The sequence below is a fragment of the Mizuhopecten yessoensis genome, unplaced genomic scaffold, assembly GCF_002113885.1.
Source record: "Mizuhopecten yessoensis strain PY_sf001 unplaced genomic scaffold, ASM211388v2 scaffold8833, whole genome shotgun sequence".
Classification (NCBI taxonomy): domain Eukaryota; kingdom Metazoa; phylum Mollusca; class Bivalvia; order Pectinida; family Pectinidae; genus Mizuhopecten; species Mizuhopecten yessoensis.
Genome location: NW_018407744.1, coordinates 312,868 through 325,560, shown reverse-complemented (window position 1 = coordinate 325,560; position 12,693 = coordinate 312,868). Strand labels below are relative to the sequence as shown.

The window sequence follows — 12,693 nt, the reverse complement described above, 5'->3', positions numbered from 1 at the left end:
AACACTGATCTTACTAACATAGGTGAATGGGCAACTACTTAGGACATTAAATTCAATCCAAGTAAAACAAAATCACTCATATTTTCTAGAAAACAAGACACCCATCACCCCCACTATCCTTCCAAAATATCCAAGATGATGCAACATGGAAACAGCACATACAGAATATATACAAAAAAGCTTACAATAGACTTAATATTCTTCGCCACGTCAAAATTAAAATATATATGGGATTTATTAGGCCAATTTTGGAATATGCAGAATTTTTGGGATAATTGTACAGATTCAATAAGATCTTTTGCCTGTTGTGTACAATTATCCCAAAAATTCTGCATATTCCAAAATTGGCCTAATAAATCCCATATATCTTTTAACTTTGAAGCAGCTAGGATAATAACAGTCTTCGTTCTGGGGTATCACATGACAAACTATACAATGAACTAGGTTGGGAAACACTATCTGTAAGACGAAATAAACAAAAACATGTAATGATGTCCAAATAATACATGGGCAGACACCTCAAAACTTACAAAATGTGTTAAATCCCTTTATTAATAATCAAAATGATAACCCTACCATCTCAGACAAACTAGACTTTTCAACCCACCATTATGTAGAACGAATAACTATTTCAACAGCCTTTTCCCTCAAATGTGCCGCACAATTAACACTGCTAATTCTGATCTTCTTACTTCTCCCTCTCCTGCAGCATTAAACAATTACTTGAATATAGATATTGTTTCTGATAGTGAATCTGTATCAATTTTCAAAACGGAAGGTAACAGAAGAGCAAATATTATTCTATGTCGACTTCGAAACTCTTGTAGTAATTTAAATTCTGATTTACACCATGACCATCTTACTAATAGTCCAGCTTGTTCCTGCTCTGCTGAACACGAAACAGTATCTCATTACTTTTTGGAATGTCCTATTTTTGATAATCGAAGAACTACTCTGTTCCCTTCTCTTAATAGTTATGGCAACCACAATCACATTAATATACACTTTCTTCTCCTGATTGTGATGGGCCTACAAATAGACGAATACTTGATGATGTGCATTTTTTTTATTGGAAAATCCAATCGTTTTCATTTTCATATGACTTAAAGCCAGGATGTACATTTTTAAACAAAAACATACTGATTCTAAAATACACACAGGAGATTCTAGTTGAGCATGACTACTGACTATTTATCTTGACATTGTAAATAATTACACTCTATATGTATTAAATAATTTTATTATTCTTAACTGTAACAGTTGTTGGTAGCAGTGACCTGTGCGATATATGCATACGGACTTTTGGTCTAAGTCTGTACATGTACTTTATGTGGGTGTAATTGTTTATGAGGTGTGCGAGATGTTTCCTTCATGAGTTACTTCCCCTTAGCCTTGTGTTAATATGAATTATTTTGTGTCAAATTTTTCATTTCTAACATGTCTAAAATAGTATGTCTCATTGTTTATTCCACTGTGACGGAAAAAATGTATATAGGCTTTGCCTGTTATTCTATACAATTGACTATGCAATCTTGTCAATAAAATGTGATTAAATGAAAATCTACTATGGTTTCAACTCATTGTATAGTAATTGTAAAAAGAAAAATGCGTTCAATACTTTTCCAGTAGCCTTCCATTGGAAGTGTGAACAAGTGAGTCATGTGTGACTGGTCTTGGACTAATAAGGTTGTTGAATGAAGGTACACGCGTGCACATACACATACATCGACATTAAACTGGTTTAGCATTACTAATGGCTGCAGGGGTTAAAAGACATAATTTGTTACTCAAAGTTGAGGAAACTAGGGCAATGACAGGGGAAGATTTGTGATGGAGACGTTTGAAAACGTGCAAGAAGAATAAGACCAGGTGTTCAGGCAGGGTACTCGTCTTCTGCTTCATCATGGCTATAGACTTCATCAACCTACATATTTGGAAATCATGTGTTGTAAGTTTGTCCATAATCAGTCGTATCTATAACAGAGGTCGAAGCAAGCTCTTGAATGCCCAATCAACTGTGACATGTAAACACCTTAGGTAGGGGAAGCAGGGATGTTACTATCATGACATTGGCTGTGAAATCGGCTTGTTAGGAAGTAATAACGAGTCATCACTGGCTAAATGTTTGGGCTCACAAAATCCCTGCTTTAAGTTACTATATATTATCATGTTACCGTATAGATTCTAAGTAGACACGGAAACCCATTCAAACATGTTTTATTTGGTAAACGTATATTATGGTTGGATATAATAATATACTTCAGGATTCGCATATATTGAACCACAGCTGCCTCCATTAATTGTTTTTGTCCTTTATTTTCTCATCCTCGTTATATATATTCCTCGATTACACACGCAAACATGTTGACAACCCTAATATGAAGAAAAGGAAAAACCAGAATCCAAAAAAACTGGAGAAACCAGATGCTGCTCTGGAAGTGTTTCATGAACGTTTAAACATATTCTCGAATATAATTTGTTTGTGAAGTAAGACATTTTATTGCATTAGGGCTGGTATTGTAAATGAGAATATTTATTATATAATTCTGTTTCTTTTCTAAAATGCATATCTAGTAAATGGTAACAGAGTAATTGATTCAAGGCTACACGATATGTATACGGTCCTTACGTGAAGACACCTGTTCGCTAGCACTTACTAGCAAGAATGTCGTTTTGTTTGTCTGACCACACAGTATGTTTGTCTTGCAGATGACTAATTTTGGTATAACCAATATTATATATGAACCTACAAGAATTACTCCTACCTCTTCTTCTCTTCATCTTTTGGTATAATTATGACTAATAATACTTATATAGTAAATAATCCATGTATCAATATAATTTGTATTGACTGCTGTCCAATTAGTAAATAGATCCTTCAAAACTCTTAATATGATATATTTTTTTATGTATTTCAGTGAAACATCTATTCAACACCGATTGGGATAACTTGCTGGATGAAAGTTTTGATCTAGAAACTATGACTGATATTCTTTCAAGCGAAAATCATAATTGTATTGAAAAATATGTACTAAATATAGGTGATAGTATTCACCCAAACGATAAAGTCTGGATGAATAATGACATTTAATTACACATAAGAAAAAAGAAATCCTCAACATGCAAGGACAAAAATGCCAATACAATTGTAGCCTGGAAAATAACTTGGTAAATTATAGGCTTATGGGAGAAGCTGAGCAAATTTATTCACTCAAATTGAAGATAGTGGTGGCAATGATCCAGCCTGCTGGTCCCTATAACTCCCTCCATGTTTTATAAAGGGTAGTGTGCTTATGTAACCCCGTAACCCCAATACATATCTCTTTAATTTTCTATCTGAGAATAAAATAATCTCAAAGAATTAGTCTGGCTTGATTGCCAAAGACTCAGCTGTTAATCTATTACTCTCGTATTATGACGAAGCTTCAATACCTTGATAAAGGTAAAGAGGCTAAGATAGTATTTTGTGACATCAGTAAAAGCGTTTGACAGGGTTTGACAGGGTTTGACAGTGGAATAACTGACAAATTAAAAGGTATGGAACTTGTAATTATTAACTGATAGTTACAAGTCAAATATGCGAACATTTCGTGCAACCCTAAGTACCCCAAGGCTCAGTACTAGGACCTTTATTTCAAGTATATTAATGACATAGAAGGTCACCTTCACTCTAATGTCAAACTCTTTGCTGATGAAACCTCTCTTTTTGTTTTGAATGTATACTTTGCAAGGTAAATAGATATAAGATTTAACCCAAATAAAACTGAATCATTCGTATTATACAACAAAACTAATTCTGAGACTGCTCACCCCAATTTGTCATCCTCTTATATTGTTGTTATAAATTTAAAATTTAAAATTCCAAATCTTAAGCATGTTGATTTGTTTTTGAATAGCTGTGGATCATCACGATAATATCATATAAAATGTAATTATATGTTTGAAAAGGGTTGTACAAAACGACAAATAATACGATTGCTCAAACACAGTTAAGATAGAAAGTCTCTTGAATTTATTCATAACTCGACTGTAATGACTGCGGACAATGTGAAAGTGATATACTAAAATCAGTGTGATTAGAATGTAAAAAATTATATCAGATTTGAGAAGAGATACCAGTCATAGCTCAATGTATAAAGGAGTTGACTTTGATACCTAAACAGGCGTGGTAATCTTCAGTGTATTTATGAGATACTTCGGATCAATATAAGGATCATTTTACTGATAACCCTAATTGTAATTGTGGTAATGTCATTAAAGATGCAAGTCACCTCTTCCTTAACTGTTTATTTCACCATCCTAGACTCTAATACTCTCACTAAAGGAGATATGAATCTTGGCATTGAAGCAAATCAATTTACTTTTTCTTGCGGCCTTGAATAAATTGAAACGAAATCTGGAAGATTTTAACATGTACGGTACATCAAATCACCTTATTTATCATTCAGTTTATGTAATTCTAGTGTAATAGGTTAGAATGTCACTATGTGTAGTGACAGTGACTTTAATGAGCCTCTAACTAGACGCTAGAGCATATATGTTAGTCTCTGTGATCCAACTATTAATATATTTGTGTATGTATAATATCCGAGCTAACTGATTTTGGACTTACTCTATGTACGTGGACAAGTATCTCATATACATGCATGTTCGAAATGTATGTTTTCCTTACGGAAATGGCTTTGATGGTAATTTCTTTGTCCAATCCTTTTGTGTATTTGCTTCAATAAAATTGATTTGAAATATAATGAACTGTTCATGCATTACCGGTTGTGAACACTGGGTCATTTTGCACTAGTGTCTATCTCACTGCTTTTATCTGTGGGAAGATCTTTGTTGTTTCGATCATCCTTGCTTTTGTTGTTGTCTGAACGTAATAATGTTCGATTTTTCCCCGTGTATTCATTGTTGATGGTTATTTACAGCTGTGTGTATTGTTGTCTGTGGTAGAGTATACCAGTGTTGTGGACACCATATGGCGGGTGTTGATCTGTGATTGTAGGACGCATGCCTGGTTGTTTCACATTCAGACCTTCCAAATCCTAATTGTTAAAACATAAAACACACAAAGGTGACTGGTGATATATGCAGTGCTTAGTGTCTGGTTACTGTACATCTCACAGTGACGCCGAGAATATCTGAATACTGTACATCTCATAGTGACGCCGACAATGTCTGGTTACTATACATCTCACAGTGACGCCGACAATGTCTAGTTACTGTAAATCTCATAGTGACGCCGACAATGTCTGGTTACTATACCACTCACAGTCCCGCGGACAATGTCTGGTTTCTATATAACTTACAAGTCATGACCTGGAGAACATTCATTAACCGAAAAATATTACTTAAGATATATATCTAAATATATGTTACGGAATCGTTCTCCTCTGATTTTAATTACTTCAACACCTCATTGTAGACGTATGTGGTTCAAGCCTGTAGTCAGTAAAATATATCACAGCTGATTCATCTTCCATGTAGCGGTACAATTAATAGTTCATCTTTTAATCATAACATTATGATCCGAGTCGCATTGAAATAGTCTCGCATTTATCAACGAGCCGACTGGTTAGAAGCAAACTGATAGTAATTCATTTTTTTGCCTATCATATTTCTTTCTGTCGTTAATATCAGAAAGTAGAGTAATTGTTGTATTTGATTATATTTTATTAGAATTATTCATGCGGTACATGTGAATTGTTTTCTTTCGTAAGAAATACATTAAACTATGTCATCTTATAAAATGCTACATTTTTCTGTGCGAAACATATCGGTTCTTTTCATTTACCGAATGCAATCAATATTTTGGAACACTTTGGTTATAACTATTTACTGAAGTCTCTTCCGAGGAGTTCTTGGTCCTCAGGGAAAAAAGCCCATTACGCTTGGTTCTGTCACTGTCTCTGAAGAGTAAAGGGATGGATTCACCTCTGTAGAGAATCTGTGACGACAAAAAAAAAATGTCATAACATTAGTATTATTAAACCAAAGAGGTTATCTTACAGGTTATTTTTCATCATGATTTTTAATTTAGTTAAATAATCTCATTTGGAAGATACCATTTATCCTGTCTGTTGTAACTACTTGATACGTTATAGCAATCCGTTAACAGTGTACGGAAAGTATACAGATAGCCAGTAATAGTGTATTATGTACGTATGTAACGATTTAAGCAGGACAGTCTTTTACTTCACATTTTGCTTAACCTCTTACTCAGAATATCTAGAGTAATATACCGTGTGCACGGCTAAAATATATTTTCAAATCACTCAGGCTTATAAATATCAATAAAAAAACTAGGAGATATAAACAGATGTAAAAGATTTGGCAACAGCAGTCAACCTGATGTCAAAAGAAACTACATCTGCCGTCTGATTTGTCCTACATTACATAACATATCCTTCTATTGTCAATGCATGGCACCCGACCATGTTCAGGTGGCGCTAATATCAGCAGCTATGTGATAGCACGAATTCCAAAGTCATCATTGTATGACGTCATGATAGTCACTTTCAGTTGTTCTATTTATTGAAGAAAATTACAACTTTGAACATGTAGCGCGATAGTGCAACGTCATAAAATTTGTTTTTTCCAGTACCAGATAATGGAAAAATATATACCTTTATAAATATTTATTAACCTTTATATAGCCTATACATCCACTCCAAACAGTGTTATAGTCCATTATATGTCTTTGCTGGTGTTCATTTGTTCATAACCAGCAAAACAAAGTAAGGAAGCACCTATTTAAAAAGTACAGATATTTTCTGCACACATGACCACATGACCATTTCGTCTAATTAGTACGCATTATCGTTACAAGTGCCAAACTTGAAATAGCATCCTTAAACAGGTAGACTACAGCAAAAGGGAAAGGTGCGTTCTATTAGTGTTAGTTTTACAGCTTTTGGCTACAGGAGGTAGTTTATTCTTAAACTTGAATTTCATGTAAAACCTTCCATCATACAGAGTATTCCCTTTCTTTCAATATCATATAAGCAAACAAGGTCATTGATGTGCAGAACGAAAAAAATAATATGTTTATGTCAATAACGATAGACGTAAATCAACAAATATGAATAATGAAATATCTGATATATAAAGTTATACAAAAAAAAACCCAACAACATAATTTATGAACCAATATCCAATTCCTACGTCATCAGTGAATGTTACTGGAAAACAAACGATTATGAATTTAGCAAGATGTCCTAATTTATGTGTGATATTTTCAGGATAGTGGAACATTTACTCTACTGTTTAAGTAGTGGATCACTCGATACTTATATTACTAATAGGGGAACACTTACTCTACTAGTGGTAAAGTAGTGAAGCACTACATACTTGTATTACTAATAGGGGAACACTTACTCTACTTGTATTAAAGAAGTAGAGCACTGCATACTTGTATTACTAATAGGGGAACACTTAGTCTACTTGTGTTAAAGTAGTAGAACACTACTTACTTGTATTACTAATAGGGGAACACTTACTCTACTTGTGTTAAAGTTTTAGAGCACTACATACTTGTATTTCTAATAGGGGAACACTTACTCTACTTGTGTTAAAGTAGTAGAGCACTACTTACTTGTATTACTAATAGGGGAACGCTTACTCTACTTGTGTTAAAGTTTTAGAGCACTAAATACTTGTATTACTAATAGGGGAACACATACTCTATTGTGTTAAAGTAGTAGAGCACTAAATACTTGTATTACTATTAGGGGAACCATATACATGCGTTAAACCAGTCGAACACTAATACTCTACTTGTGTTTAAATAGTGGAACACTCAACACTTTTATTACTATTAAGGGGATAGTCTACTTGTGTTAAAGTAGTAGACACTAAATACCTGTTTTGCTTATTTTTACCTGTGAAACAAGTAATGGAACATTTATTTCACTTGTGTTGAAGATTAGTGGAACACTCATTTAATCACTACCAAATTTGATTTGAATATCAGTTTGTAGATTAAACAATCTAATTTTCTTTACTTGTGGACTAGGAACAAAAATATTTTGTTCATCATTTTGCTAACGTGTGGAATGACATTCAGTTGTAGGTATTTTATTTTACTGTGATAAATTCTTTTGATTAATGAAATTATTTTGTTATTGTAATAACTATGTGAGTGTTTTGTAGAAATAAAACAATATACAGATGTATATAGTACAGAAGAAAACAAGAGACAAAAATAACAGAAGTGCATTGTAATATTAATGTGTGTCAGAAGTAGTGTCAATCGTTGATAAGCTTCACAGATTTAAAACAAGCTACATTTCCATAGCGGTCATCTGCCATTATGGAAAAGGCAGAAACTAAGTAGGGAGATCTATAGGGCTATTTTTACCGAATGCATTTGTTGATTGAGCTACTACTTCAATTTTTTCGTTATCATAAAATCAGAATACAATAATGTCTAAACTTGTGTGCTGTCAATTAATATAAGCTACTTTTTGTGTTACATACAATTAGTTATGTAGGATTAAAAATCAAGGTGAATGATTAATTAATTATCGCAGATGAAGATGAAGAGAGAAGAGAAAATGGCGAAGATGAAATACCTGTCTACGAAGTATTGACGATATCACTTGACTCGGGTTCCTTGGCGGGTGGTGCTTCGGGAGGTACCAACTTGAAGTGGGGAGTATTGGGCTCTTTATTCGCCGATGATCGAGTAGAGTTGGGTAAAAATCCAAAGCCGCTATATTGCTTGCCATACCAGTCATTGTGGTAATCACCATTGTACTTTCGCACATGGCCATAAGGCCGAGGTCGTCTATACATTGGTGTTCTGATGTATTCATTAGGGTTATGCCATGGGGGAATGTGTGGATTTCCATGGAATGACGGATAATTTTCGGAGTTCTTTAACTTTGGATAGTCAGGCGTTGGTAAAAGAGACCGGGAATGTCCTCTTGGGTTATTTGAAAACTGTGTGTAGAATGTATCTGGCTTTGGGTCAATCAGTATTGGTCTCTCATTTTCCAGAGGCGGAATATGATGATCTCGGAAGACGGGATCGGTTGATGTCAGCAGCGGATCACCATTCACTGGTTCTCTCTTGCGAGAAGAATAAGGAATGTGTTTACTTTCCTCAAAATCTCGTGAGAGATAGCACAGTTTGTCTTTTGTGTCAATATCTGATAGTACTTCAGAAGAACGACGAAATTTTTCTAATAGTTCTCGTTCAAGTCTCAGCCGAGTCACTCTCTCTAGCTGTTTTAGTACGTTAATGGTTCGTGGTAGTGCTGTCGGATCTACGTGACTGAGAAGCCGACTGTCGTCATCATCTTCGTCAGTCGACCTACTCTTGTAATACGAGGGAGGAGACCTTCTAGATCGGTAATCATGGTCTCGATCAACCCGTCGTCTGTCTCGGTCCCGATCGCCTCTCCGGTCATCATAGTCCCGGACAGCCCTTCGATCGTCATGGTGACGGTCACTCCGATGTCTCTCTGATATGTTGAAGTCCCCAATACCGTTGTTAGACAATTCAACCTTTAAATTTGAACCAAACAGATGTTTTCCATTCATTTCTACGGAGGCATTAAGGGCATGTTCAGGATCGTAAAAGTCAATAAAAGCATAACCTCTTGAACCAGGATTCCGAGCGACCCAAACTTTCTTGATTTTTCCAAATTTTTCAAACGTTCTATGAAGCCGGTCGTTCCCCACATCATCCACGAGACCTCCAACATATACTTTGGTTCTCGGCATTTCCAAAGAGCTTGTCGATGTCTGCAGGTCGAAAGAAGAATGTTATATGAATCATTTATGTGACCTGTGTGTTACCCGCAATGTGTTAGCTATGTAGGATTAAATATACGTAACTGGGTATAGTGTTTCGAAGGTAATGTATGATATAAGGCAAGGTAATTTCCCTGCTTTTGTAAGTGTTTTGTTGTATACACAATGCATGAGTACATTTGTTTCAAATTATTAAAACAATGTCAAGTCAATCGTCTTTAACATTATACAATTAATCACTTTCTGAATATTGTTATCTACAAACTGACAGTAAAATGTTAACAAAACAGGGTTGATCATAGAAATAACATTCAAAAATAATGACTTCAAACACACAGTACCAAAGATACAAATATAGATAACAAAATCTTTTGTCTTGTAATCTATATTTGTATCTTTGGTTTTTAAATTCATTCGTTCTTATTAACAAATTTTTCGTATTATATTTGTATTCCTTACTAAGAACAACATGATCAACTTTACTAAACCATGTTTCAATAACTTATCAGCTTTCCATACAGTCCCCATCCTTGATATCCAGGGGTTACGCTCACTTTCGCTCTCTGCACCCCTGTTATATGTCATAGCAAAATTGAAGGCTCGGTGTGCGCCACCTTGTTGACGAGACAAGAAGACTAGTTCGATCCTTTGATGTATATCAAAAGAATCTCGCGGTCATGTAACGGTAAAAATTGACAGGCTTTGAAGTCGGGCGTCCCTCCTTTGCAATCTTCAAAGGACAGGTATCAGCCTAGCGATTGGTCAGTTTTTTTAACTGAGACCAATCAAACAGCTATCGTCGTGCCTTCAATTTTGCTGTGACATATCCCAGGGGTGCAGAGAGCGAAAGTGAGCGTAACCCCTGGATATCGAGGATTTACAGTTCCACACAACGCTAGAGCAACAACATCTTACATTAGAGAATACGTATAGAGTTGAGCACATACATATAGCGTTAACATTCATTCATTTCTGCAGCATACCTATAGTGATCAATATATTGTTCCTGGTAAGAAATAAAAATAAAATACGAGAAATTTGTTAATAAAAACTAGTGAAGTTGATAAGTACAAGAACTGCTTCGTAAATATCTATAGCTAAGTATATATGCTTATATTGTTTGTGATCAAGTCGCGCACCTTGTTTTGAAAGAGAGTGTGCATATAAAAATAATAGTTTGTCGATTTGAGTAGTAAAATGTAAAGCAGCTGGGAAAGCGTCATGAAACCGCTGCGAAGAGGAATGTATATAATTCGTGTGTTCTCATTCTATTAATATTGAGTGTCTAAAATCACAACAATTAATATGTTCACTGTTACACCTTAGTCCAACACCTGAATATGTCAACAAACTTACCTGTGTCTCGCGCGAAGAGCACTTCATAGATGATTTTGACTTTTTAATTTAATAGAGAATATCTGGTGTTTAAGTGACAGCTGGCCTGTGTATTATTTGTGAATGTATAAAATCGATCTTGGGCGATTGGCGATTTGTTGGTGAACGACTTAGGGACACGGATTTGTATCAAGCTGTTTAGACCAGTCCGGTGTGTGCCGTAGCGGTTCTATTGTGATGCTGATTTCTCCGCCCAGTAAACTGAACACGTGTTCAACTTCCCGGTATGGCGAATTAAATACCGGCTTTGTTATATATGGTTTGTATGATATCATATATTCAGAAAGAATAATGGTTAAATAATTGAAATGTAACATCTTCGTATCAATAGTTTTTCTTATTTATGTAACATTGCTGTACCTTATGGATTTATAAAGAATGCAAAACCTTCATACCTCGTGCATTTATCGCTGATGTAACGTCTCCGTACTTCATGAATCTATCTTGAATATGATATTTCCGTACCTAATAACTTAGTCCTTGTGTAGTTATTTTTGATGAAATATTTCTGTACCTCTTATATTTACCTTTGGTATAATATTTCTGTACCGCGTCTATCTAGCTTTGATATAATATTTCTGTACCTCGTATATTTATCTTTGATAAAACATTGCTTTACCTCGTATATTCATCTTTGATAAAACATTTCTGTACCTCGTATATTTATCTTTGATAAAACATTTCTGTACCTCGTATATTTTTCTTTAATATAACATTTCTGTACCCCGTATATTTATCTTTGATATAATAGTTCTGTACCTCGTATATAACATTTCTGTACCTTTTATATTAACTTTGATGTAACATTTCTGTACCTTTTATATTAACTTTGATGTAACATTTCTGTACCTCGTATATTTATCTTTGATATAACATTGTCTGTACCTTTTATATTAACTTTAATATAACATTTCTGTACCTCGTATATTTATCTTTGATATAACATATCTGTACTTCGTATATATATATATCTTTGTTTTTCACGCTGTAAGTTCTTTTTTGAAAGATAGACCTGATAGATTTGACAAATTCTTAAAGTGATTCCAAATAATTAAGCTGTCGTTTTGTCCATTGTTTTGCGTAGTCTTCTAGAACAAAAACATCACTATCTTGAAATTCACATTCCAATTGATAGAATGAGTCTTTCGATACTTTAGACCTTTCATGAAAACCCCTCATAGCTTTGCATTATGAATGATATTTAGATCACCATTTACTACGTTTAGCTTGACCATATTTGGATGGGAATGCGGAACATGAACATGGTGAAGGGAGAGTAAGATGAAAAACTTGAAAGCAGTAAGTTCAGACGAATTATAAGAAATGTTCGGGGTACTTTTGTATGTGAAGTACGGAAGTGGGTTAGCTTTGATGAATGTCTGATGTAGATCATCATCTATGCAGTTGTTTGTTGTCGTTGTTGACTTCATACATTTCCGAGTTACCGGCGATTCCTGAAACTCTGTACGAACAGGCATTATTAATTGGTTTTGTGCCAAATAAGCAACAGTCAGTATGTTTATTATGTCTCCAGGGTAGTTT

General features: G+C 34.5%; 1 protein-coding gene across 2 annotated transcripts; it reads right to left on the bottom strand.

Annotated features, from left to right (window-relative positions):
- Positions 1-1,507: 1,507 nt before the first annotated feature.
- Positions 1,508-11,182, bottom strand: LOC110456705 (serine/arginine-rich splicing factor 7-like). Of its 2 annotated transcripts, XR_002463619.1 has the most exons (4): positions 11,113-11,182; positions 8,571-9,747; positions 5,837-5,944; positions 1,508-5,042 (listed from the first exon to the last, which is right to left on the bottom strand). XR_002463619.1 is itself a non-coding variant. In XM_021507589.1 (3 exons), the coding sequence occupies exons 1-2, from the start codon at positions 11,137-11,139 to the stop codon at positions 8,575-8,577; spliced, it is 1,200 nt and encodes a 399-aa protein (XP_021363264.1). In that variant the 5' UTR covers positions 11,140-11,182; the 3' UTR covers positions 1,508-5,944; positions 8,571-8,574. The 2 variants fall into 2 exon arrangements, 1 of the variants encoding a protein (XP_021363264.1); XM_021507589.1 differs by having other exon boundaries at positions 1,508-5,944.
- Positions 11,183-12,693: the final 1,511 nt, after the last annotated feature.

Bases quoted from the DNA above. Each gene is read 5' to 3' on its own strand.
- LOC110456705 (XM_021507589.1), bottom strand. From the start codon at position 11,139: ATGAAGTGCTCTTCGCGCGAGACACAG. The intron at 9,748-11,112 runs GTAAGTTTGTTG...TTCGACCTGCAG, and splicing joins GCTCTTCGCGCGAGACACAG to ACATCGACAAGCTCTTTGGA.